The sequence below is a fragment of the Podarcis vaucheri genome (assembly GCF_965113315.1).
Source record: "Podarcis vaucheri genome assembly, chromosome: 1".
Classification (NCBI taxonomy): domain Eukaryota; kingdom Metazoa; phylum Chordata; class Lepidosauria; order Squamata; family Lacertidae; genus Podarcis; species Podarcis vaucheri.
Genome location: NC_138759.1, coordinates 120,866,573 through 120,893,355, shown reverse-complemented (window position 1 = coordinate 120,893,355; position 26,783 = coordinate 120,866,573). Strand labels below are relative to the sequence as shown.

At 42.2% G+C, this 26,783-nt stretch overlaps 1 protein-coding gene and 1 long non-coding RNA gene across 6 annotated transcripts in view; one reads left to right on the top strand and one right to left on the bottom strand.

Moving 5' to 3' along the window:
* Positions 1-4,760: 4,760 nt before the first annotated feature.
* LOC309525372 lies at positions 4,761-9,430 on the bottom strand. Its single transcript, XR_014216192.1, has 2 exons — positions 9,299-9,430; positions 4,761-5,245 (listed from the first exon to the last, which is right to left on the bottom strand). It is a non-coding gene; the product is annotated as an uncharacterized lncRNA (long non-coding RNA).
* Positions 9,413-26,783, top strand: part of DYNC1I2 (dynein cytoplasmic 1 intermediate chain 2) — a 37,061-nt gene continuing 19,690 nt past the window's right edge. Inside the window, exons 1-6 of one of the 5 annotated variants that reach the window (XM_082240782.1) lie at positions 9,413-9,571; positions 13,570-13,687; positions 15,827-15,941; positions 20,750-20,840; positions 24,235-24,294; positions 25,878-25,993. In XM_082240782.1, the coding sequence (XP_082096908.1) occupies positions 13,580-13,687; positions 15,827-15,941; positions 20,750-20,840; positions 24,235-24,294; positions 25,878-25,993 (490 nt within the window). In that variant the 5' untranslated portion in view covers positions 9,413-9,571; positions 13,570-13,579. Of the gene's footprint in view, positions 9,602-13,569; positions 13,688-15,826; positions 15,942-20,695; positions 20,841-24,234; positions 24,295-25,877; positions 25,994-26,783 lie in introns of all 5 variants that reach the window. The other 4 variants (XM_082240780.1, XM_082240781.1, XM_082240783.1 and 1 more) reach the window with 4 other exon arrangements.

The window sequence follows — 26,783 nt, the reverse complement described above, 5'->3', positions numbered from 1 at the left end:
TTTGCTGGAACGGATTCCTCACAAAGAAGAATAATCTCTTGTTTGATGTTTACTCACTTGGATACCTTTCCATACGCTGTTTGCGATTTTTATTTAATCTTGCTGAATGCTCTTGTGCATTAGCTGATTTGACTGCAGCTATATAGTCAAAATATCACTTCCCTACATATACCGGTATTTACGATATGAAGATTGCAGTCCTATCCGCACATACTTAAAATAAAACCTCACTCTTCTATCAGGAAGAATACAGGGGTTGAAAGACCAAAGGAAAGTTTGGGTTCAATGAAGTATCCTCTCTTACAATATGCAAAACAAGGACATATTTGCAGCTCAAATGATGTCTTGGACTTTGTTTTATTTTTAACATATCTGCATTGTGGTTTTACTGGGAGGAATCCAGTGAAGCAGTATGGCATTTGTTCCATCAGTGCAAGCTTTTCAGCTTGCCAAATGGAACCCCTCTCTCCCTGTGGGTTGTTCTGGGGATTATTCTGACACACACACCATAGCCAATGGGGAGGGGGCATAGGGGTACATGGGTGAGGGGGAAAGCCCTGTTGCACTAGCAGAATTCCTTGCGTGGTCTTCCACTAGTGGGACTAGTTAGCTGAATCCCACCCACTCTATTTAAATATACAGTGGTACCTCAGGTTACATATGCTTCAGGTTACAGACTCCGCTAACCCAGAAATTGTGCTTCAGGTTAAGAACTTTGCTTCAGGATGAGAACAGAAATCGTGCTCCGGCGGCGCAGCAGCAGCAGGAGGCCCCGTTAGCTAAAGTGGTGCTTCAGGTTAAGAACAGTTTCAGGTTAAGCACGGACCTCCGTAACGAATTAAGTACTTAACCTGAGGTACCACTGTAGTTTAATTGTATTTTACAACACCGTAATTTTTAAATTGCTGTAAACCACCCTGAGTAGTGCATAGGCAGCAGAAAGTGGGATTTCTTTCCCTCCCTCTTTCAACTATAGCCATAAAACAGTTGCTGAGGTGCCATGTGGGATGAAACCGTGAATTACAGCAGTGTTTTTTAAATCTATCACCATGGCAGGCGATAGGTGTGTGCTGTGGGGGTTGGAGAAAGATTCTCATCTCTTCCATAGAGTTTCCTTTTCCTTTCAATGGAAACTAAATACATGCACAATCACTGCTGAATAGAGTTAGCACTATTATAGTGTTAGCAGAAAAAAAATGGCTTTTCATTGTTGTTTGGAAGTACCCACTGGCAAAAACTCTGATTTTATTTCAGATACAAAGGATTACACCATTGTCACTTCATATTCAACAATGTGGGTTTAATATGAAGTGATAACAGGACCATTTCTGAAAGCATTATTATACTGAAACTATCTGGGTTTTATACCTAAACCAACCTAGAGACGCTGGGCATCTCACTGTTACTCTGCATTCACCAAGACTTAAAAGGAACCTAATTACCGGTATGTCCAAATATTTACTGCCATGTATTCTGTTCAACCCAACAACGGATCAATTTCATCTAAAGGCAAGCAGAGTATATTCCACATCAATTTATGCAAAGCAGTGACCTTATTTGATTCAAATGCAAAACTGCCCATTCCTATTGCAGATGAAATTCACCAGGGTAAAATGTTCAATGGAAAGATTACATTTCCCGTGAGGCAGAAAGGTATTTGCCAGTGTCTCGTAATGGCTTGGATATAAACATCCTGGATTTCAATCAGCACAAAGACAGAATAGCAATAATCTCTCAGAGAGGTTCTAGCCGAGTTCTTTGTCGCCTGCAACATTATGCAGGCTCCCCGCCCCAATATATTACAATAAGATCTTGAACAATTTTCAGGAGGAAAGAAAGAGAAGGAAATAGCCTTCTAGTCATTTTCACGTCAGAAATGTGATGTATCTAGTGATGTCTGCCTTGCCTGATAACTTTGCAACTGGGAGGTGAAGGTTACATCATTCACATTATTTCCAGCATAAATGAAAAGCAATGAATTCTTTGAACTGGAAGTGTTCCATCATTTCTCCCACCCTCCACAGCCCACCTCCCATTATTAAGACAACATACTGGCTCTCTGATGCATTTGATCCTTGCCTACGAGAAGTCATTTGTCTCCTTAATGGAAATATATGAAATTTGCTTTAACAGATTTTACGGGCTTGAATGAAAGGTCCCTTCGAACGCTTCATAAATGCCCATTTTGTGAAACGTGCACAATTTGAGCATTTTTAATAAAAGGAGGTTTTGTTTTGCGATGTCGCTTAGCAGTGACGAAAAAGAGAGGGTCACTTGAAAGACTGACAGATGCCTTCTGGCCAAAGATTCTATGCTACAAGAACAGCCTGTATTTTCACAATCAAAGAATTTACGATCACTTAGTATCTGGAAAAGATAGGATTTTCATCACGCTGTGTTGTCTTGACAGAAGGAAAATGAATGGTTGTCCACTACACAGCCTTGTGTATGGCCCTGCCCTGCCATGTTAGAGACTGGGGAGCAAATAGCAGTTGCATCCCATGGGTGGATCACATCATTCTAACTTCATGCAAATCCAGTACTGCTGTGCCAGGCCCGGGGGTAACCCGAACAATGCGGTCCAGATCCGGTCCCTAATCCAAGGGTTCTGCGAGGAGTCAGTCCAACAGGGCCAAGGCAGGACACCAGGCAAGGTCAGGCACAGGGTCTCAGGCAGTTCTGGCAAACAGCAATGTTGCTCCCGCAACCTGGGGCAGGGTCCGACAGCCTTTTATCTTTGTCGGGGTAAAGGCCGGTCCTGATCCCCCTGTGACTCATCTCCCTGTCTCCCCGAAGGTGAGCACTCCTCCTGCAAGTACTCAGGTCTCTCCTTCTCTCAGACCTTAGTCTCTGCAGCTCGGGAGATGTCGGTGGGTTACTAGACCCAGAGGCCGCCTCAGCCTCTCCTGACCCAACTGGTAGTGGAGCAGCTGTAAGTGATAGCCCAGCTGAAGGCAACAAGGTAATCCCTGCATCTGGAGCCAGGGCAGGCTCAGGCCCCTGACTTGGCTCAGCTGGTGCTTGCTGCAGGGGAACCTGTGCAGACTGGGGCTCTTCAGAATCAGGCCCCAGACTTGGTCCAGTTGCCACCTGAGGCAAAGGATCCAGTGCGGACTGAGATTCCTCTGGTTCTGAGTCTGAGCCCGAGTCCCAGCCATCACAATTGTGACATGGCACTACCAATTATCCAGTGGTGGTTGTGTGGTGACAGCCCTACATTTTTATGTATATAGGAAGAAATTCTTATGTAGAGGAAGGACCAGTCATCCCATGTGGCCGCTTTAAGCATCAGATTCCATAGCGGGGCAGATCTATGTAAACGACATTAGACTAGTCTGTTCTCAGCTCAGTAACAAACGTGTGTGTACCTGTGGCAGTTTACTTTGTTTGAATCTTTGAAAGCTAGTAGAAATAATGGATATTCACATGGCAGCGTCATGGAAGCAAATCCCATTGAACTCAACAGAGCCTGCTTCCGAGTAGACATGTTTAGGATTGTACCGCACATCATTTCTTGTATACGCAATTTAGATTGGCAGACTGCAAAGTGAGAGTCACAGCAATATAGGTGACGGGCTCTGGCAGATTGAGCGGACAAAACCAGTGGTGGGTCCAACGATCAAGAAGGCAGTTTCTACACATGCTGTAGAGGGAAGTGAGGGGCAGATGGGGCTTGTCAACTTGGGAAGGCTATATTTGGGAGAAGAAAAAGCTAGACAAACCCAGAGTGGAGTCCCTAAGATGGTTGGATGGCGCCTTGCACACCTCCTTCCGGCAACTCCTGCAGCCAAGATGGTGCCAAAAGTATTGCTGTCCTTTCCTTTGGACCACATCAGCGAGGCTGAGAGGGGGGTCTTTTTGTATGGGCAGCCCAGGACCTCCATACCCACTGCCCAGTCTTGCACCCCAGGGAGTCACTTTGGTGCTGCTAACACATCAGTTTGACTTCACCCCTGAAGGTGAACTCCATTGTCTCTCAAGACAGACAGGCGCCAACCAATTACTGGAGGAAATTTTTCCTGTGCTGTATGAACCTAGATGAACCACATCCGTTGTGCATGTAGAGGTGCTGTTTCCTGTAACCAAAAGCCATGTGCGAAACGGACCTTTGCCTCTGTTGCCACCTGTGCTTTTATGCCAGCACTTGAGCCGAAGTTATTTTCCTGCAAAAACCAATACAAACTGCTCTTCTTCTAAGCATAAAGGCTGCACGTATTAAGGCAGACTGACAGACAGGACCGATTGACTCCACAGGAAATTGAACACTAAGAGTTACTGTGACCTATGGAGATGGCACCTATGGTTAGGAGCATTTACTGGATAAAAATTTGCCAGCAAGAAGAGAATGCTAACTGTTCTGAGCATACGTACCAGCAAAATGTATGCTGCATGTTGGAAAACACAGTAGCTTTGCGCCTTCTGTTGCTTACTTTATCCCCTTGAAGTTGGGAAGGAAAGACCAATATGACAATGGGGAAATATGACGTCTTGAAATCTCTAGGTTTAAAACCATTCACCTTAATAGACTGGGGGGGGGGGGACCTCTCTCCTTAATTTTCCATTCCAATCCAGATTCCCAGTACTCTAAGAATTATTAGACAATAGCTTGAAACAAGGTCTCAAACTGATTTTCGGTTCGTGAAAGGAGAAACTGTAAATTCTGAACTAAACAAGCTCATCCCTTGCAAAGATCTTGATTTTCTTCATTGAAAATGAACAGCAACCCATGCACTGTGGATGAAGCAGCAGCAATACAACACTTCCTTTAGAAACAGGGCTGTATTATATTTTGAACGATCAGACATGTTCCCTTGCCTTTCTCCCTGTCAAATGCAAACTGATGGGAAGGGCAGAGAATAAGGGCAGAATATACAGTAGCCTACAATGTTTCTTTAAATGGTTCCTTTTCTGCCGATCTTTTTGGTGTTTCCATTCTTGCTTTTAGAAACCACTGCAACAGCAGAGGTTTGGGGGCCTTTTAGGAAGCTTTCATTTTCTCGCCTCTTAACCACATAATAGGAATAAAATTAGAGCGCCGTACTTGCTGGACCAAAACCGAGGAAAGGGGAACTTGGTCTTGTATTCTTTGAACCCGTGTAGGTCTATTTTCTATAATGTTTGGCGGTGAATCGCTCTTAAGTGCTTGCCCATTCACGAGTGTATGTTTTTCGTGGCAAAGGTTGCTAGATTGCAGGAGTACTCATCTCAGGAGGGACTCGCGATTCACCGTCACCTTATTTTGACACTAAAGAAGGAAATTTGTATCAAGCAAAGGGAATAATAGGGGAAGCATATTAACGGTGTAACAAATATAAAAGGAAAAGGAGAGACTAGAACAATAACAACAACAACAACAACAATAATAATAGGAAAGTAAGAGTTTTACCTTGTAAGAGGAGACTGGCCTATCAGTTAATGTTTGTCGGTGGATCCCTGAAATACAATGACTGGTACTCAGACTAGCAGAAACTGGAGCAATGCGCAGTGGTGAACTCAGAAGACATGCGGAAGGTACCAGTGCTTGAAAACACACACAACTGAAGAATGTCCCTACTGTAGATTGTTCACTGGCTTTGCAAAGAGAGCAAAACATCAGTTCTGCACTATTCAGAGAAGTGTGAGTAGGTGTGAGGACTTCTTCCAGACAGGGGCCTTATATTGCAAATAGGTTGTTCAAATCTGTTTTTTTCTATGTGCACATTTGACACACTCGCTTCCAAACATTGCTGTGTTTCCTCAGTCATGGATATTCATTGCTTATTCTGCTACTTCCCATCCACAACACCGGGCAGAGTTTGATGCTGTGTATCCAGATGTTGATTTTTTTGTCTCTCCCCTCAGTCACTCTCCTCACTACCTCCCACTGCCCTTTTCTGTTCTGGGCATGCATGCAGGTATTTCTGTACTTTTTTAAAAAAACAACCCCAGATCCTAAGAAGAGTGCAAGAGCACATTTTACCAGTCCTAACCTGGGTGAGACTTAACAGAGCAATGGGGCACCAACACATCCACAACACTGTTGTGCACACTGACCGGAGGAAAGGTGGCTGGTTGGAGCAGGCAGATCATTGCACTAGCCTCACAGTGCCTGGGTCCAGATGTCAGGTGGCGGAGGAACCAACCCCCACAGCAAGCTGTCAAGAACGGACCAGACAAGGAAAAGTTCTTATCATCTGCTTTTATTCAATATTCACACAGAGAGGCTTGGGAATGCAGCCTCTCAGAATAATGGTGTTGCCCTGAGTGAATCTCCACTCCCTCCGTCTCTTCCAATTCTTCATGAGTCATCGCTACAGGTGCTGCTATTTGCCCTCTGCCTTTGAGCTCTTTGCTCTCCTACTTTCAATGCCCGCCAGGTTCTGGGAAAGGGGAAGTCTGGATTGCTTTCTAAAGACACCAAGTCCATCAGCTGTCGCTCCCCTGGTGCTTCTTCTTCTTTTTCCCTCCTCCTCCTCTCCCATTATTTCCCAGCTTTCCCCCTCATCTGCCTCTGAGCTGTGGTCTCCCTCAAACCCCTGCTGTAATTCTGAACTGTCTCCTTCTTCTCTGGAAGGGTCAGGCTGGGGAGGTAGTCTCCACCATTCCTCTTCTGCCCAGTCCCTGACAACAGATCAGGCCTGATGCTGTCATGTGATGGCAGGGAGTAGAGTCGTAGCTACTGAGGGGGGGCAGAGCTAGACATGGTCTTTTGCCCCAAGTGAAGCCTCCAGAAGGGCGCCATTGAGACTCGCAGCCTGTGTGTGTACGCAAATGTGCATTGGGTGTGTGCCAAACTAGGTCTTTGACCCAGATGAAATATAGCCTAGTTTTGCCCCTGGCAGTGGGACTAGTTCAGGATTCAGCAGATCCTGGACTTGCCCAACACCTTCCTTGGAATGCCCCATTCCAGGGCTTTTGGCTGCTGCTGTTAACCTTAGTTCTTCTAGTTGGAATATACTGTATATGCACATATTTACCCCAACTAGTAGATATATTCATTTACTAAGTTTCTAGTCCCTCAGTATATGGAGGTTAATTATTTATTTCATAAAAATTATACACTGCTCGATTGTTTAAAAAACCCTCAAACACGGTAGTAAAAAGAAAATGAATCCAGGAGTCTTGCTGCTCTTTCAGTTCTGCAGCAGCTTGTTTTTAATGGTCTTAAAACAAATCTGTATCTACAGATTTATGGAGCAATAGACAGAAATGCAGACAGTTTTTCTTCCTGAGGGCAGTGAGCATCACAAAACAGGGTGACGGTGCATACTTTTGCCCCCATGGCAAAATTTGCAGATCTGGCATTGATTGTATTCCTTGGATGAGCATTGTCAGTAAGCTATGAAAGCTGTCAGAAAGAGTGACAGTAGTTGAGGATATCTATACAACTGACACGGAGATTATGGTGTCAGGTTGCACAACTCCAACCAGCAGAAATATAAAATGGCCCTGAAAATGTCTTCATATATCCTGCTGTCAACCTGCTTTTAAGCAATGTGAGTTGTCTCCGAACATTACAAATGATAGTTAGCCATTCACTCATGTTCCCCTGATAAATACTGGCAATATGAGAAGGAGCAGCCTCTTTAAGGTTTGAGATAGTCTATAAATTGTGCAAAATAACTAACTACATAACAGCCTCTATTGTTTACACAGATGTACTGTTCAAACTCTCATCTGATGAGAGACAAGAGAAAAATTCAAAAGTTTGATTATTTTCCTAAGACAAAGCTGTAATCAATGTAATGAAGCTAAAAGAAAAAAAGGAAACTGGAGCTATTGCGGGGGAAAGGGCAACTGGCCTGCTCAAGTTCCTAATAATTTATACTAAGCATATTGGAAAAGGGGATTGGGGTTGGACAATATTTGGCCCTCTAGGTGTTGCTAGACACGGACTCCCATCATTCCCTGACCACTGGCCATGATGACTGCAGATGTTGGGCATCTGAACAATTTCTGAGGGGCCACAAGTTCCCTATATCAAGAGTGAAGACAGACCAGCTCTACGTTCAGCTTCAAAGAAGTGCAAACGTCTTATGTCCAGAGGAGGAAATGGGTCCAAAGATTGAAGAGTTTGCAGCATGGGCAGTTATGGCAGTGCCTTTGTACCTTCTGTAAAACGTCCAGCCAAAGGCAGAGACAGCAGACAATGTCAAAGTGCTGTTTCTGTCCTTATGGAGAAGGGGCTCCCAGAAATGAACAGCAGCGCCTCACCCTGCTGGTGGTTTTTGTTTGTTGTTTTGTTTTCTTAGAATGGGTGTCGGGTGAGGAGAAAGCACATGCTACTGCAACATTAATTGGCGCACACGCATCAGATCCATAGCTGTCAACGTTTTCCTTTTTATAAGGGAAATTCCCTTATTCCGAATAGGATTCCTCGCAAGAAAAGGGGAAAAGTTGACAGCTATGATCGGATCTCGGGGCCAAAAACAAGCGCAACCGACCACGCCCAGCAGAACTACTGTGTTCTTTTGCTGCCCGTTACTTGGGAGTCACACAGCTTGAATTCAGCGCGATTTACTTCCGAGTGGGTGGGTCACGTCGTCCGGATTAGATTTCGGGCAACCTGTGCTATGAAAAAAACAGCAGAAACCCCTATCAGGACCAACATCCGCTGAGTTAATTGCATTTGGCAAGCGCTGCACAATGTAAGGATGCGCACTTTCAGCCGGCGGACCAGATGGAAGAAGAAGAAGAAGAGTTTGGATTTGATATCCCGCCTTTCACTCCCCTTCAGGAGTCTCAAAGCGGCTAACATTCTCCTTTCCCTTCCTCCCCCACAACAAACACTCTGTGAGGTGAGTGGGGCTGAGAGACTTCAGAGAAGTGTGACTAGTCCAAGGTCACCCAGCAGCTGCATGTGGAGGAGCGGAGACGCGAACCCGGTTTCCCAGATTACGTGACTACCGCTCTTAACCACTACACCACACTGGCTCTCATGGAGAGCAAGCAACGGGTTCACTTTCGGCTTCCTTCATGCAACCCAAGCGCGGAAAGCGGACTGCAATTCCCAATTCGCCCCGGGACAACTCATGGCAGTTCCCAGAATGCACCGCTCTTCCTCCTTTTACAAGAGGCTGAAGGCTTGACAGTAAGGCAAGTGGGCGGGAACGAGGCTTGGCCGCATGGCATGCTGGGATTTGTAGTCCTTACCCTCCCCTTAACCAACGCTATATTTGAGAGATGTCAGCAAGTGGCTGACTGATTCCTTCGCTCCATTAAAAACAAAAACACCCCACACAGAAAAACAGTGGAGCAACTTGGTCTTGGGCCCCCAGACAAACCGCCCTTCCGCCCGTTGGAAGGTTTACGTACGTACGTCACCCGCGTTTCTCGCCGCGCGCATGCGCCCCCTTCCCCAACGCCCAAGGGGCGGCGGCGGCTGCTCTGTCCAGTCTCCTCGCCTCATTTCGGCGCATGCGCAACTCGTCAGGTGATGCTGAGCTGTCTCCGGCGGGGCTTTGCTTTGGGTCTCAACCTCCTTATTGGAAGCCGCTGCCGTCTCGCCCCTTCCCCGCCGCCCTTTGTGAAGGAGCATCTCGGAGCAAAGCCGGCGGCGGCAATTTGAGCGGAGGAAAAGCCCCGGTGACAGGTCAGCGCGGCCTTCGAGACCGCCGGCGGGGTGAGCCCCACCCGCTTCCTCCAGGCGGCGGGGGTGGGGGGGAGAGAGAGACCCTGGGCGGCTTCGGAGCCGTGTGGCCTCAGGAATAACGGTCAGCCTGTGACCGTTGAGGGCGCGAGGGGAGGGGGGGCGCGCGCGGAGAGGAGGAGGAGGGATGGAGCCGCGCCTCTCCCCCTGCCCCGCCCGCGCGTTGTCGCCGCCGCTTTCCTCTCAGAGCGGCGCTTGCTTGCTTGGCCTTCGGTTTGCTTCCCTTGTATCTCCGGGCGCTTTTGCTTCCCGTGTTGGCAGCAGAGAAAGTGTCTTACCGTGGTGGGGGGGGGGGTGTCATACCGTCATGAAAGACCTACACTGGCTCCCAGGACGTTTCCGAGCACAATTCAAAGTGTTGGTGCTGACCTTTAAAGTCCTAAACGGCCTCAGTCCAGTATACCTGAAGGAGTGTCTCCAACCCCATCATTCTGCCCGGACACTGAGGTCCAGCGCCGAGGGCCTTCTGGCAGTTCCCTCCCTGCGAGAAGCCAAGTTACAGGGAACCAGGCAAAGGGCCTTCTCGGTAGTGGCACCTGCCCTGCGGAATGCCCTCCCACCAGATGTCAAAGAGAAAAATAACTACCAAACTTTTAGAAGACATCTGAAGGCAACCCTGTTTAGGGAAGCTTTTAATGTTTAATAGGTTATTGTATTTTAGTGTTTTGTTGGAAGCCGCCCAGAGTGGCTGGGGAAACCCAGCCAGATGGGCGGGGTATAAATAATAAATTATTATTATTATTATTATTATTATTATTATTATTATTATACTGGAATTACTTTTTAAGACCCGGTTACTCACCGGGGCAAGACGGTTTGAGCATATCACACTGGTCTTAGTCCATAGCTGTCAACTTTTCCCTTTTCTTGTGAGGAATCTTATTTGGAATAAGGGAATTTCTCTTTTTAAAAAATAAATGTTGACAGCTATGTCTTGGTCTGACTGCAATTAGTCAGCTACCAATTAGTTTCCGGGCCCAATTCAAAGTGCTGGTTTTGACCTATAGAGCCTTCAACGGCTCAGGACTGCAATAACTCAAGAACCTCCCCTTCCCATATGAACCCACCTGGAGCCTGAGATCATCTTCTGAGGGCCTCATTTGTGTGCCTCATCCGCAAGAGGTCCTAAGGGTTGCAACACGAGAAAGGGTCTTTTCCATAGTGGCTCCTCATCTGTGGAATTGCTCTCCCCAAATAGGTTCGCCTGGCACCTTCATTATAAACCTTTAGGCGCCAGGCAAAAAACGTTCCTTTTCCTACAGATCTTGGGTTGATTGACATCCAATGCCCTTTTAAAATGTGTTGGGGGCGTTACTGGGTTGTTGTATTTCATTTTCATTATGTATTTTGTGTTTTTGTATTGTGATTTTATCCTGTGAACCACCCCAAGACCTGCGGGTATAGGGCGGTACAGTGGTACCTCGGGTAAAGTACTTAATTCGTTCCGGAGGTCCGTACTTAACCTGAAACTGTTCTTAACCTGAAGCATCACTTTAGCTAATGGGGCCTCCCGCTGCTGCCGCGCCACCGGAGCACAATTTCTGTTCTCATCCTGAAGCAAAGTTCTTAACCCGAGGTACTATTTATGGGTTAGCGGAGTCTGTAACCTGAAGCGTATGTAACCTGAAGTGTATGTAACCTGAGGTACCACTGTATATAGATAATAATAATAGCAATAGTAATAGTAGTAATAGTAATAATAATATTCTTCTGATGCCCCCATTTCCTGCGGCAGCTTTTTCCACACCTTTTAAGCCTCCAGTTCTAGGCCAAGGCCAAGTTTATGCTCACCAGCATGGATGTTCTTTCCATCAATTAGGGCAGATACCCAACTCCAACTAGACTAGAGTTGTTCACTTTTGCAGAAATAGAACCGGTAGGATCCAAGAGGTACTTTGTTGCTTTTGCTGCCCGCTGCCCATTTAATGTTTACAGCAGTCTCAACATTGTCACTGACTTTGGGGTGACGGTGCAGCTTTGTACTGAATAAGTCTTCTGTAGACCAGAACCTGCCTCAGCTTCTGCCATAAAATCCTCTTAAGGTGCGCCCCCCCCATTACTCTTCATAGGTTTTTGCCCACTTAACAGGGCTGATCCTCTGAAAAGCTGACAACACATTTTAGGTAGGGGCACAAGCTTGGTCAGAGCCCACTTCAGCCAGTTACAGCTTTGCAATGGAAATGGGCTATAATTAGGGCTGGGGCAAGGCATTTTGGCACCTGAGGAGGACCCAAGAATGGTGCCTCTTTCCCTGCCAGAGAAGAAGGCATCAAGGATGATTTAAAACAGGAAGAAAGATTGGCAATAGGATGTGCTGCCCGGGTGAGTGGTTGCCTCACCTTGCCTAATGGGTGGGCCAGCCCTGATTCTAATGCTCCGTGGAAGCACCTGTGTCTGGGGAACCTGCGGCCGTCCAGATGTTGTTAGACTGCAGCTCCTATAATCTCTTAACTGCTGACCAGGCAGACTGGGGCTGATGGGTGTTGAAGTTCCTGCGTTGCAAGGGGTTGGACTAGATGACTCTTGGGGTCCCTTCCAACTCTACAGTTGTATGTTTCAAGGGGGCACAGGCTTCCCACCCTTGCTTTAACGTGATTCAAGCATTGCTTGCCTGAGTGTCATTGTTTGGGCATGTCTTAATTCAGCATAGGATTAGTTTGCAAGGTCCTGTGCAGAGTTATGGTAGGAGTGGTCCCTTTCTTGAAAGTAAGCATAATTTGCTTCTGAGTAAACATGCACTGGAATAGTCAATGTCTGGCAGGTTGCTGTGCTTTTTATGAAATGATGGAAACACACCAGAGACAGTCCTAGTGGCATTGTTGTTTGTCTCTGCCACTGAAAAAAGAAAGAAAGGTTACATAACTGGATTAGTTTAACCTCAAAATTGTTTAAAGTATTAACATTCATAATAGAACTTTTCAGGAGTACAAGAGTGACTTTTGCATCCATTCGTTCATTTCCAGCTAATACTGTACTCTGTAATCCTCTAAGAAGCTCTTAAAAACTTTATTTTATTTTAATTTATATTTTTTAAAAATCACAAGTTCCAAAGCATGTCACAGCATTACAGTATACAGTTATAAAAAATGAGTAAATGTGTTCCAATCAAAACCAGAATAATATAGAATCAACAAAATAAACTAACTGTCAAAGGCCAGGGTAAATAGGTGTTTTCAGCAGGAAACGAGAATGCCAGATGTACCTCTGTGAAACATCTTGAAACAGGAGGTTTGATATATTCAATGAATGTACATTAATTTTACTTGCTGCCCCTTCAGAATTAAATTCTGATTTTAATGTGTACACGCACTAACTTGTGGCATACAACTTTTATTTAATCCAATTTAGGAGTTTCTTAACTGAACAGGGACTGTTATCTCTCTCAAAATTATTATTTGGAAAAATTCTGCCCAGCAGGTATTAGCTGTCTTCCTGCTCCCTGTATTTATGTACTTATGCCAACTGTATTTAGGCAGTTGGAATTTTCCTCTCCTATGCTGCCTTTGATTGTTTTGGATATAGGAGTATCGGCAGAGTTTGGTTTGCATTTCTCAGTTGCAAACAAACAAATACAGCCTGTTTGAAAAGGATGTACTGCATTATAACCACCTTTATTTCGCTTTTAGCAGAAAGCTTAGACCGGGGGTGGCTAACCTTCCCACCATCTCTGACCATTGGCGATGCTAGCTGAGGATTTCTGAAATTTGAGTCCAGAAATGTATTGAGGGCCATAGGTTTCCCATCCCCTGTTCTAGTCTTTGGAATGCAATAATGCAAAAATTAAGTCTTATTTTAGTACGTAATATATGTCTTCCAAGAGAGGCTAAGGTTTTTCATATGAGCATACATTTATTCTAGGGAATTTATTTATGATAGATTTGCATAAGGGCCTTTCATTTATGTATACATAATTCTTCATGTAATCTTTATTTTGTTGACAGGATTCTAATCATGTCTGATAAAAGTGAGCTGAAGGCTGAGCTGGAGCGTAAGAAACAACGCTTGGCCCAAATCAGAGAGGAGAAGAAGAGAAAAGAGGAAGAGCGAAAGAAAAAGGAAGTAAGAACTTTTCAAACTACATCTGTGAGATGATTGTATCCCAGCTTAATATATTGAGATAAATAAACAAAGGATCTTTATGCACCTGCTTCACTCCTCCCTACATGTGAGGAGGCCAAGGTTTTGTTTAAGCTCACAGAAGCACATACATATAATGCTAAATTGTGGTTTAGCATTTGTGTGATCCAAGCATGTGTGTTACATGCTAAAAAAATCATTGGAAATAGCTTCATTCTTTTAACTGGATATTCATTAAAATGTACGTTATCTGATGACTATATCTGTGGTGGATGAAAGATGACAGCTATGTGGCACGTTGGGTGAGATAGAAGCTATCTGTATCTGTACTGTCATCATGAAGCTTGGCTTTGTACTCCAAGCATAGTCTTCTGTCCTGTTCATAGACTGCTCCAGTAGCAGCTTAGTTTAGTAGTATGAGAACACTACTCTTCCATCGGCTCCGCTAGAAAGTGATTTCCTGGCATGGCTCATCTTCCTGTAAGGGAAGGTTTTTCTCTAGCGGCATTACCAAAGGCAGTTCATTTATTCTTCGAGGCATTTTAATGCTGTGGTATACTTGTGCAAGGGCATATGCATTCTGAAGTATTAAGATTGTAAAAAGAAACAAAAAAACTGTCCGGCATTCTGCTCTGGGATGGCTCAGTCAGTAGAGCCTGAGACACTTAATATCAGGGTTGTGGGTTTGAGGCCCATGTTGGGTAAAAGATTCTTGCATTAGACTAGATGATCCTTGCAGTCCCTGCCAACTCTACAATTCTATGATACGCTTATTTTTGGTATTCCTCTGGCATGCCAATATTGGGTGTGTGTGGAGTAATTGGACCCTATGGTAATGATTTAGCAATACTGGAAAAATTAAAAAAAAATGCATATTTAAACCATTCTAATTAGTGTTGTACTGTTTTTGGAATGTTGGTGTACAAGCACAGGAAAACAGTTCAAACTGGAAATATTTTGTTAAGACCCTAAGATGAGGACAGTATCTCTCAGTCAAATTTGCCGCACAGGGTTCTTTAGAATGGAAGGAGAGTGACATATGCCACTTTGAGGCCCTTGGAGAAAAGATACCTTATATATGTAATAAATAAAAAGAAGAATGCAGTGCCATTTTAGTACTTTCTTGATCTTTACCCAGTTACTTTGCAGTCTTCATATACTGGGAAATTGGAAGTTGGTACAAACACTGCCTTAAGTGCACAATTGGCAGAGATGATGTGTAGGTTTTTGACAAGCAGCTGGTATGAAGCTTGGCTCTATTTCAGCAAAGTATTTAAGACCTGCTGAAGTTAAGCTTTGATGAACCAACAATCTTGAATGTAACTTCTGTGTAGCTGAACTGTACAGTTGTCAGATATCTCAGAGCACTATGTGATTGAACAATCCAGATATGTCAATTAGAAGCTAAATTTTTTCTCAGTCCAATGCAAGACTATGGTTACAGAAAAGTAGCTGGTTGTTTTCTAATGGTTCAGTTTGATACAACTCGCTTTTTGATAAATATATAATATCACGGATCTTTGAATTTGCATAAATCTCTGGAATGCAAAGGCTAACATCAATATCTTTAAAGTGTTCACTAATGTTAAATGCCATAGCTGGTGATTAGGATTGAGACCATTTAGATGAGCTTTTTCTTGTAGATTTGGCATTAAAAAAGAAACAAACAACGTCCAGAAATCACAGAGTGGGGGTGGATTTTTTAAAAATATTGGCAGTTTTATATTTACTCATTAACATGGAAATCATATTTTTTCACACCTGCCACAGACTTGGTTGATATTTTCATTGAGCTATATCCTCCTGCCATTGACTGATTTTAGGGTAGACCCTTAGGCCATATGTTGGTCTTCGGGAACTTGCTACAGTAATAAGCTTAAGTTCCTACCCCTATCCACATTCGCCTTGCTCTGTGTTGTGACCAAGAAATGGCTAGAGCTGGCACAATTCTTCCTCACTGACTTTATCAGTGAAATATAGATGCAATTAATATTACCTGTATCCCATTTCTATGAAATGAAGTAATTTTTCTTTTAAAACCTTTTCCTTGCACATAAAACAAGTGGTATGTGAAAGTATGCACTGTCACATATCTTGTTATTTTAAAATATATATATATAGACTGATCAGAAGAAAGAAGCTCTTCCTGTACAAGATGAGTCTGACCTTGAAAAGAAGAGACGGGAAGCTGAAGCCTTGCTTCAGAGCATGGGTTTAACGCCAGATGCTCCTATGGGTAAGAGTTATAAAGAAAATTTATCATGAATATCTCTCACCACCACCTTAGTGGTACTTGTATTAGCATGAAAGTTGTTACTCACATATGCATGTATCTGTTGTATGTTCATTATTGCCACAGCTTTTCTTGTGATGCTTCTCGTAACTTATTGCTTATATCTGATTTTAAATATGGCCATACACAGATAACTATAATTTGATCATTTATTGTTACAATATTTGGAGCATAATCCCAGAGCTTTAAAATTGCCCTATAAAACTATATGCTAAAGTATCTGAGATATGAAAGTAATATGAAGGCATCCAAAGCTGGATTTGTTTAATTTATTCACACTATATTTCTAAAATATAAAAAATGTAATGTATGGATTGGGTGCAGGGTTCCCCAGAGAGGCTTCCTCTGGAAGAATGGTGGCGGTGGCTTTTTTTTTGTCCATTTCTCCCTTTGCCCAGTACCCTCCCATGACACTTCCCATGATGTTCCGGAGGGTCTCCTGGGCTGGCAGAACAGTTCTGCTGGGTGAAATTGGAGGAAATTGCCTCTTTCCTTCCTCTTAAGGGAGTATCCCATGAGTGGAGTTCTGCTTGTGGGAATTCAAGATTCAAGCCAACGTTTCTGTTATTTCTTAAAGTACCCTTTAAAAAAGTGTTCAAGCAGGATGTCTTAAACTATCTGCTGATTTAGCAAGTAGAAACAGGAATATCTTCCTAAACTGAACATATATTTGTAGTTAATATTACAGATGCCATAATGCTTAAAGGAGAGTATTTTCAAAGTACTTCTAAGTAATTTTCTTTTTAAGTTGCTAAAACTTTTAATGGTTTCTTTTAAGCTATCTGTAGGCATATAAAAAGGAGACGATAACTCTGCCACAAGGGGGCATTGCAACATTGCAAAAGATTAGAAATAAAAGCCTACCCTGCATAGATATGATACTTTTTCAGTTCTTCTCTTGGAATAGGGCTGCTTCCTAACCAGTACAAAATAAATATGTTGTCCGCATGTACCTTCCTTCGGCATCAAACACTGAGAAGCCAGTATTTCCCAAACACAACATCCATCCTTTTGCCTTGTCGGCAAACGAAAAGGCGCCTCTTCTGTGGCCCAGGTGGGTTGGTGATCCTTAAGGGCTGCATACTCTGGCAGAAGATTGTGAGGGGCCCAGTATCCCCTGGTCCTTGATCCTCCTGCAGTCTTCGATCCACCACTCTGTCAGTGAACATCAGGAGGGAGAGGGATGAATTAGCATTTAGAATGGCATATGACCCATAGGACACCCACGTGCCGCACTCTTCTGCTTTGGTGATGTAATTCTTGGGCAGCAGTCCATAGCACCCTGTCACAAGTGAAGAGCCATAAATCCAGCCTGTGCTGGTGGTGACCTGCTCCACAGGAGACATGACGTCCCTTGGGACAAGCTCCAGCTCATCATCGTTCTGCGGTGTATGGGTAGATCACCTGGAGGGTCTCATGATTGGCAAATCTAAGATCCTAGGAGAATATTGCAGCCACCCATATTGCAGCCCAGCTTGACATCTATGCTCTGAGCTAACTTCTCGAGCATCAGCAAGGGACTGGCTTGGAAGTGATAGGCCAGTGTGACGTGGAGCTACTTCTTGTGGGGTTCCACGTGAACATCGGCTTTAGAAGTGGCTTCCATAGCAAAGTCTGCAGCAAATTTATTGAGGACCTCGGTGCTGTCCTCCTTGACATCGTGATTCCTTGGATGTGATTCCTTGACTCCTTGGATGTGAGGGCGATCTGGCTGCGACATAAACATTTTTAGTGCAGTAGTATAACTGAGGCAGCCTCCTTTTGTTTATGTCTACTTTTCAAGCTAATGTACACTGGTACCTCGGGTTACATACGCTTCAGGTTACACGCTCCACTAACCCTGAAATAGTGCTTCAGGTTAAGAACTTTGCTTCAGGATAAGAACAGAAATCGGGCTCCGGCGGCGCAGCCGCAGGAGGAGGCCCCATTAGCTAAAGCGGTGCTTCAGGTTAAGAACAGTTTCAGGTTAAGAACGGACCTCCAGAACGAATTAAGTACTTAACCCAAGGTACCACTGTATTTCCAAATACCAAATATCCTTTAACACTGCTGATGGGAATATTTTGAAAAGGAAAAGACACTAGTAGAACTTGGTAGCCATACTTTTATCAAATATAACTTCATTGGCGCTTTTGTTGGAAACTGCTTCCAAAATTTCAGGGCTGGTGGTGCAGGAAGGACCTTAATCTTTGGTGCTCCTGTGAATATTATAATATTTGGCACTGGATCGTAACTGACCATACCATTTTATTAACAGGAGTAAGTCCTATTTTGTTCAGTTGGGCTTAGTCACCAGTTTTGTTATGCTTTGATCATTTTGATTTAATGTTTGAATTGGCAAACTCTCCTTGTTCAAAAAACGATGAGCTAATTTTATTATTATTTATTAATTTTATTAATCGGCTACTAATTCAGCTTAAGTAGAGTATGTTCAGTTTTGCTTCATTAACAGACCAGTTCTAATTGTATTTATGAGGTAAATAGTAATAGGCTTCTGAGGAGGTAGGACAGATTAAACCACTTCAGACTATAGGTGAGTGATCACATTTTAAAAATACTTCCCGATCATTAAAGGGAAAGACATGCAGATGGAAAGCACCCACACTGTGGAGTGGTCTGAACAGCAGGGAAATTCTTGCATAGGGGAGCATTTAAAATTCATGGGTTGTGCCCAAGTTGTTCTGTTCAGGCAAGGAATTTCACTTGTGCAGTAGAAGACTCCCTCCACAAAATAATCGGCTTTAGGGGTCCAACTTTCTGGAGCAGACTTGGGAGCATGAGGTGCATGTGGGGAGAGGAGTTGGAAGAGAATTTTTGTTGTACAAGTGGAAGTCATTGTGTGAATGTGATAACATTTTTGGGCACAACTCCATGTTTCCGATCTGTTGTCTGCAGTGGTTTAAAATCTATTCTACCACTCTCTACTCTGGCTCAGGTCTCACTGAATTGGAAGCTATTTGCTTCCTAATCAATATTACATGTAAACTACTTTATTGGAGGAAATACTATAGTTTCCTCTAATAGAAAAAGGCACCTACAATATTTAAAGGTTCTAAACCAGAGCTTTCAAAACCTTTCATGTTGATGACACACCTTTTAGACATGCATCATTTCATGACACAGTAATTCAGTTTTACTAGCAAACAGGAGGTTAAACTAACCACTTTCCAGCTGCCCTGGAAGGAGTGTGGGGAGCTTTTGCGCGACACACCTACACATACTGTCGCAACATACAGTTTGGAAAGCTCTGTTCTAAACCATCATACTGTTTAACAACCAATAGATGGCAGTAGCAACTAGTTAAAAACATAACAAAGAACTTGATTCAGCATGCCCCTCTTAGAATAATCAAATAATGGGTTGTGTCTGTCTCCAGGACTAAGTGTTAGTGCATATTCTTTTAAAATAACATGAAAATAGCAGTTCATTAAAAAAAAATGTTTTGATTTTACTAGTCCTATAGAAGAATTAATGTGTTTTATTAAAAATACTTTTCCATTTCCAAAGCTTATATTTTCATATTTTGAAGACACTGAGCAGTGATGAGTAGCAAGGCATATGATTTTTAATATAGTGCTATAGGATAAGACATTCTGTCCTTCCCCTTTCTGAAAATATTTCTTATAATCAGCAATTATATCTGCAATTGGAACACTTTTAATTCCTTTGTATAATTCAAATAAGAAATCTGTATATCAGTTCAACTGCATCAGCATAAAGTTTATTGATTGACTGGCTTTTGAGTTTCCCTTTCCCAATCAGAACTGCCTGAGATTTACCATGTGGGTTATGGAAGATGGGGGAAAACTTTATTTGTCAATGCCACCTTCCCTTTCTATTTTGGAGGGTCCCCAAATCCTCCAGAGTAGCTTTTCTGGGGTCAACAGAACAAAGAACGAGTCTGAAAATTGCCTCTCCTTCCTCCAGCAGAAGCATCCTGTAAGCTGAATTCTTCTCATGGAAACTCTGAATCCAGCTTAATACATACTCCCATTTATCCTCAGTGAAAACAAAATTACTTGTTGTGGGGATATTTGGCTCTGAAAAATGCAGATCTGGATAAAAACCAATGTAGAGACATTAAAACTTGTACATCTTTATTGGATGTTGCACAAGCATAATTAATTGATAGGCACATGTTTTAGGTTGCATGCTGCTGCTTCTCATTTACCATTCCAGTTGCACTAAATTTGTATCACAAAATGTTGTAAACAAACTTCCCTTTTAAGGTGAGGCTTTTAAAAATATAATGTTAACAACTTATAAATCGAGGTTTAGCTGAAGAGAACAAACTGTTTTCAGTAAATAATTACAAGTTTAAAACACTGTGTTTTGGAGAAGAGCTTGTTTTATGACTCCTCACCCCCGCTCCAATAATAATTGGTATTATAAGATATAACAACCCCAAATTCATTGTGTAAATTTTAATAACATATTTCAGTTTCTGAATAACAGTTTTTTAGCTAAGTATTAAACTGTAGAATCCTTATTATCCCAGCATTTTGTATAAAGTATACTTGCTACATAACCCCAAAATGCATTAAATGCTAAAAACTGCATGAGTCTCCAGCATGATATGTTAACATTGTCTTTTCCCCTTTTTTTCTATTATTCATTTTCATCCATTTTATTTTATTTTTTGTTTACCATCACTTTTTTAATGCTTCCATGTTAAATTAATTTGGAAACATCCTAAGCTGTGCAACCTCTACGACTAGTAACAGCGGATACCTGTCTGTTTCACTATTTAGTCCCTCCTCCTATGTCTCCATCTTCGAAATCTGTGAGCACACCAAGTGAGGCTGGAAGCCAAGATTCTGGTGATGGTGCTGTTGGTTCTAGGTATGTTTTCTTAAAAGATTTCCGGATTAAATATGTTGGGGTCTCAAAAATGCAGTACAGTATTAAAATTGACAAGCGTTAACGTTACTGAAAAAATATTTTTCTGCTTTAAAGGTATGGCACAATCTCTCTAAACATGTCATAGGACCCAGCAGAACCCTCTCCTCAGAATGAGAAGCTGGTGTGATTTCCTATTTCCCCATCTAGCCTTCTCTTTCTAGTCCAGGTCTCTACCCAAGATTGTACTTCAAAGTTTACCAAAACTCTTGGATGAAATCTTTGGTTACAGAGGAAGGGTTAGATGAGGAAGTGGGCAGTGTGCCAGCATCTGGTTCTAAGTAATGAGCAATTTCCATATACTAAGGAGGGAGGGATTGTACCATATTTTTAATTCTAAAATACTTTAATAAATCACATAGTTCACTTAGCCAGTGTTTATCCAATGCTGCACCCCAGTTCATTGTTTATTGCTTCTTGTTTTTAAATTCAACTTATTACTCTGTATGCTCAAATATATCTCTCAGGAATGTTCTGATAGTTATTCATTTTACCCTGGGATTGCTATATCATCACTGGTGGGGGGGTGCACACACGTACAGAAATGCTTATGCGCTGAGCATTGGTATTTTGAGCAGATGTCAAGATCATCAGTGCCATGAGTCAGGTTAAACTGGCCTACATTAGGGTGTAAATTATCTCCCTGAAGAGCCCAGTCTCTTCCTAAAAATCGGTATTGTGAGAATTTAGGATTGGCTTTCTTGGCTGCATCCATGTACATGGAACATACAGTCTTAAGTAGAAATGGAAGTATCATTTCACTACTAGATATTTCCTCCTGGTGGGTCACCAGTAAGAGAAACTGTGTCATTATGTATTAATTCATATAGTCATAGATAGCCTTAGTTTACCATCAACATGTGGTTGGGTACAGTCATGTGCAGATGGAAATCACTTGTAGTGTAGTAGTTCAGTTGTGACTGTGGGCTTCGCTTCTGCCATTTAAGACACTTTCTTTGTTTTGAAAAAAAGAAAATGATGGTATATCTGACCTGAGCCTGCAAAATAGGGTAGAGTTCCACTTTCTATTGGAAAATAAGGAAGTGTATCTTTAGGTTAAGCACCTAGGGGACAGAACGTATACTTTGTAAATTCCACAATTATCTGGCAATGAGGGAGCCACAGTAGCACCAGTCCTTCATGTGTCAGAAGGATTGCATGAGGATTTCTGGATCATACAGGAGAAGCCCATCTGGTGGCTTCTCCTACGTAGTTTGGGGATTCTCGTATTACATTTGGTGGGGCATAAAAGAGCAGCTGTGCTTCTGTGACTTCCCTGCCATGAGAATTCTATGAATACCAAGTCTTCCATCATGGGATTCACCCAATAAATGGTGTTGATTAAGGGTTCTAGCCAACTGTGTCTATGGATGACTGGAACACAGTTTCATTCACATAGTGTGAATTACGCTTTCTCTCCTCACCCCTGGAGCCCCCTGCACGGCTCTGGAGAGTTGAGGGACCCTTCAGAGCAGATCCGGGGGGGGGGGGGCAGGGGCCAGGAGAGGAAGGGGATGTTCTGTTCTGTGAGTTATATCCAGTGGTAGTGCAAGTGGAAGAAATCTTGTACCTATACTGTACCTGTATGTATGTATGTGTTGGTTGGACCAAAGCCTGGTCCCAGGGGGTTAAGAGTTCTCTCCAGATGTATGTTCTTCCATGCAAAGCTGCCTGAGTCCTAAGATTGCCTTCAGATGCCCTGTTCTCCATCCTTCCAGCAGCAGTACACGGCCTTTTTGGCTATGGTACCAAAACTAGAATTTCTACCCTGGGAAAACCATTAGGTTCCCTTTTGTCTGCTCTAGGCAAGTTTTGAAGATCTATTCAGGTGAATTTTTAATGCTAGCACTCTGCTATTTTGTAAACTTGTTATTCTTTTGTTGCACTTCTACATTATTAATATTTTGTTGGATTGCTGGTGATTTTATTTTTGTGTGCTGCTTTGGTGCATCCTGTTGTAGAAAAGAGGGGTATGAAGTAAATTTAATAAATAATTGGAGTAATGAATTTATAGTGAACAGTAGACCAGTTATTTTAATGCAAAATCTGTCTGAAATGATTTTTGAGTTTCATGAAAGCAACTTAATTACTTATCAAAAGACAAACTTCTTTATTCAGAATTTTGAATGTGGTTAGTCATTAGAACGTCTGATATGTGTGTTTATTTGTATTTGCTTTGCTTTTCTAGCATTCTAGCATTTTCTAGCATTCTAGTAGGCCACAAGACTAAAATGTATACAATTTTATTTATGTAGGTTAAAGCTAATGCTTGGTATGTTGCTCTTATATACTATATAGTTGCAACTTGAAATATTTCCTAAATGGTTGTTGTCTTAAACCTACTTACAAGAAAGTAAATTCAAATTCAGCAGACTTACTTCTGAGTAAACATAGTTAGTACTGCACTGCTTAACTTGCTGAATGCTGCAACATTGACTGTCTTGAGTTGGCTTTAAATTAAATGACATAAGCCCAAGGCAGTGCTTAACCCATAATTACAGCAATGTCACATCTTGGAAACACTAGCAGCAGTATATCCCAGTGGAAAAGCGCTTTTTCCTGCACCCAAAGGTTTATGTGTTGACTCATTTCCTTTACCAATATGACAATTTCCTGAACATATTTAATGCTTCGGGCAAGATCACAGTATGTTAACAAACTGGATCTCGGGTGACACCACTAAATCTATGTAGCTGTATAGTGTTAATAAACTCTTAAGTTAAGTCAAAGCTTATCCTTGACTGAATGCATCTCTAAATACAGGGGATGTCACCTATTTAAAGAAGTGTTATGTGATTCATTGTATAACTTTTAAATTTGCATACATTTGCATGTGTATAAAAGATCTGAGGGTAAAGAGCCCTGCTCTTTGTTAGGACCTGATGCAACACATGCACATCTATCTAAGAAAAGCCATTTCTTCCGTGTGGGAAATAAGGGGGCGTGTCTTCGACGGAAATACCTCCCTTCCACAGGTGTTGCATTAAAATCTTATATTTAAATTAAAAACAATTACACTTTTTAAAACCTCAGTTTTAGCCGAGTAGAAAGGTTTTAATCAATCTTACTGATTGATCAACTGAATGCTGTCGCTCTACTCATTGTTCTGAACTGTATGTTTCTATTTTAATTGGTATGATGCATGTATTGTTGTAGTAGCGCTGAATGTCCACTCAATTTCCACTAACTGATATTTCTGGCACTTTTAAAATATCTGAAGCCATGATATTATTGTAGCTTCCAATAGCTTTTAACATTTAATAGAATGTATTTGCTTCACTAATCTCTGGCCTTTTTTGCTAATGCTGCATGGTTGTTCTTCAACCTGTGTTGTCAGGACGCTGCATTGGGATACTGATCCATCAGTTCTACAGCTTCACTCTGATTCCGATCTGGGGTATAGCAGAGATTTTTTTTTTATCTTCCATCTTTGTTGTAATGATTGTCTTTTATATATGCCAAATTATTTCACGTCTTAAAATATAATATGTAAAACAATTTTAGCTATGCGTTTAAGGTTGCATCCAGATCATTAAGTGAAAGTGATGTATGATGTGCAGTTTATTGATCATCAGCTTCCACAAACAGTGTGTTAAACCAGAAAAAGGTTTTGTGTTTGGGGAGAGCTGTTCGTTATATGACTGAACAAATTTGATCTGGCGCATGTACATTTCTGGATTGCAACCTCTGAATTTATATTCAGCATCTTAATGCAACTAATTTTCTAAAGACTTTTAATTTACTAATATACTAAATATTCCCGTAATTGTTTTTTTTTAATGACTTTATGACATCCATGTCAAGTCGTTAGTCATGAATGCCTTGTCTAAGTCTACATACCTTTGATAAAGCAATAATACTGGTCTTACAGGATTATTGAGATAATGTATGTGGCTTGCTTTGGGCACTTTGGGGGGGGGAATATGTTGTATAAGGGAAGAGGGCCAGTAATTTTGGGGGTTTGCCTTACTCACTGAGTGAAAACATAGGCGTTAATGTACATATATCTAGATCAGGGGTGGCTAGCCCATAGGCTGGATCAAGTGCTCCAAAATTTTTGGCAGTGAAAGTAAGTTTTAAAGTAGACTCAGTGCTGGGCCTTGGATAGAGAGCTCCTTGAGGAGGGATGCAAATTGTTTTCTCCCCACAATCAGATTGGTCATTTGATGACCTGGGAAGGAGCAGTAACCTTCCTCAACTAGTCTGCACAGATCAGATGAGAAGGAGGGACTGTGTGCTGGTTTGCATGTGAGAGGTGCTTGCAAGTGTGGGGTGACTGCACTCTCTTGGCCATACACACCACTGGCATGCAGCCCCTGGAAGGTTGGTCAAGGGTGAATATGACCCTTAGCCAAAAAATGTTAGCCACTCCTGATCTCGGTCAAATAGTTCCCTGGGAATTTTGCCAATTGGTGATTGCTGAGGTATTGCAACATACTGTTTTCTTAACTGCATTATATTATTTCAAGATGGTAACACAGTTTTCTGCAAGTTAAATTGCAGTTGTGTTGCATTGGCACAGAATTCACACATTTTACATTGGCTTGGTCCAGCGGCATGCTGTTCAAATGAAGTGGGCAGAATGTGGCTTTCCCATCCCTAAAAAACTTCTCATGGGGGCTGGAGTACACTACTGAATGGAGTGGACTGCAGCGCGGGAATCTGAGGAGGTTCCTACTGTGGTTTATGGAGGAAATTTGTTTAAAACTCAGTGCATACCAGTTATATGGGCTAGCATTTCTGCCATCTGAAAAAGCAGCATAACAAACAAATCCGTTTCTTGACGTTTTATTTACTTTCCTTTGTTTCCCCTTCTGTGCTGGCTTTTGATTTTAAAATAAAAAGATGTATAATTCAGCAATAGTTAAATTTAATACTTGTTATATAGAGATGATGGATTGTCTGACTTTCCACAGATTTGTTCTTTGTAAGTTGCATGAATTGTGGTTGCATTATAACTTTCTCCATCATTTTTTTTAGACGTGGACCTATTAAACTTGCAATGTCCAAAATTACACAAGTTGACTTTCCTCCTCGAGAAATGGTCACATACACAAAGGAGACCCAAACACCAGTTATGACTCAGCCAAAAGAAGGTGAATATGACTTACTCTTCTTATTCCTTCATTTTAAAAATCCTGCATGAAGAGGGTGAGATGGGTCATGCCACAGGGAAAAAATCCAAAACTTATTTTGTGAAAATACAGGAACAGAAATGTTTGCAGGACAAGAAATTACTATTTTTGCATGTGACTTTGGGGTTTGATAGAATACTGGCTTATTCATTAGATGGTCTGTTCCTTAACTCTACAAGTTGCATCCAGATTTGGGACTTTTTTTGGCTCCATGGACTAAATCCTAATCAAGATTTATTCTCATGGGCCAGAATTGACAGGTGTGCAGGGCTGCTCACTTGTCAATCACCTGGTGTCACAATGTTGTTGGGTGATCGAGCCATTTGAAGTTCTGAAGTTAGGACTGTGAAAACCTGATCCAAAGAGCTGAAGGAGGAGAATCTTTCAAGAACAGTGTGAGGGGCTGCAATAGGAAAGAGCACTTGGTGAAAATCACTGATCCACCATCTTGCTCCAGCAAGGGGTCTCCACTGGATCCTGGTTTCCTGTGAGCAGAATGAGCCCTTCCAATTGTGGAGGACACATCTGGATCCGACCCTACTTATTTTAACGACGTTCTCTTTTATCAAATTAAAATATATCCTTCAAAGATGAATAATACTTTCTGTTTCTTTTACATAAGGTTTAAACAGTGGAACTAATTATGATAACAAATGCAAAGAAGGCATTTACACGTAACAGTGAGAGCCAGGCACTGTGACTTTTCTGAAGCTCTTGTTACAGTGCAGTGTTCGAAACTCCCATTGTTCTA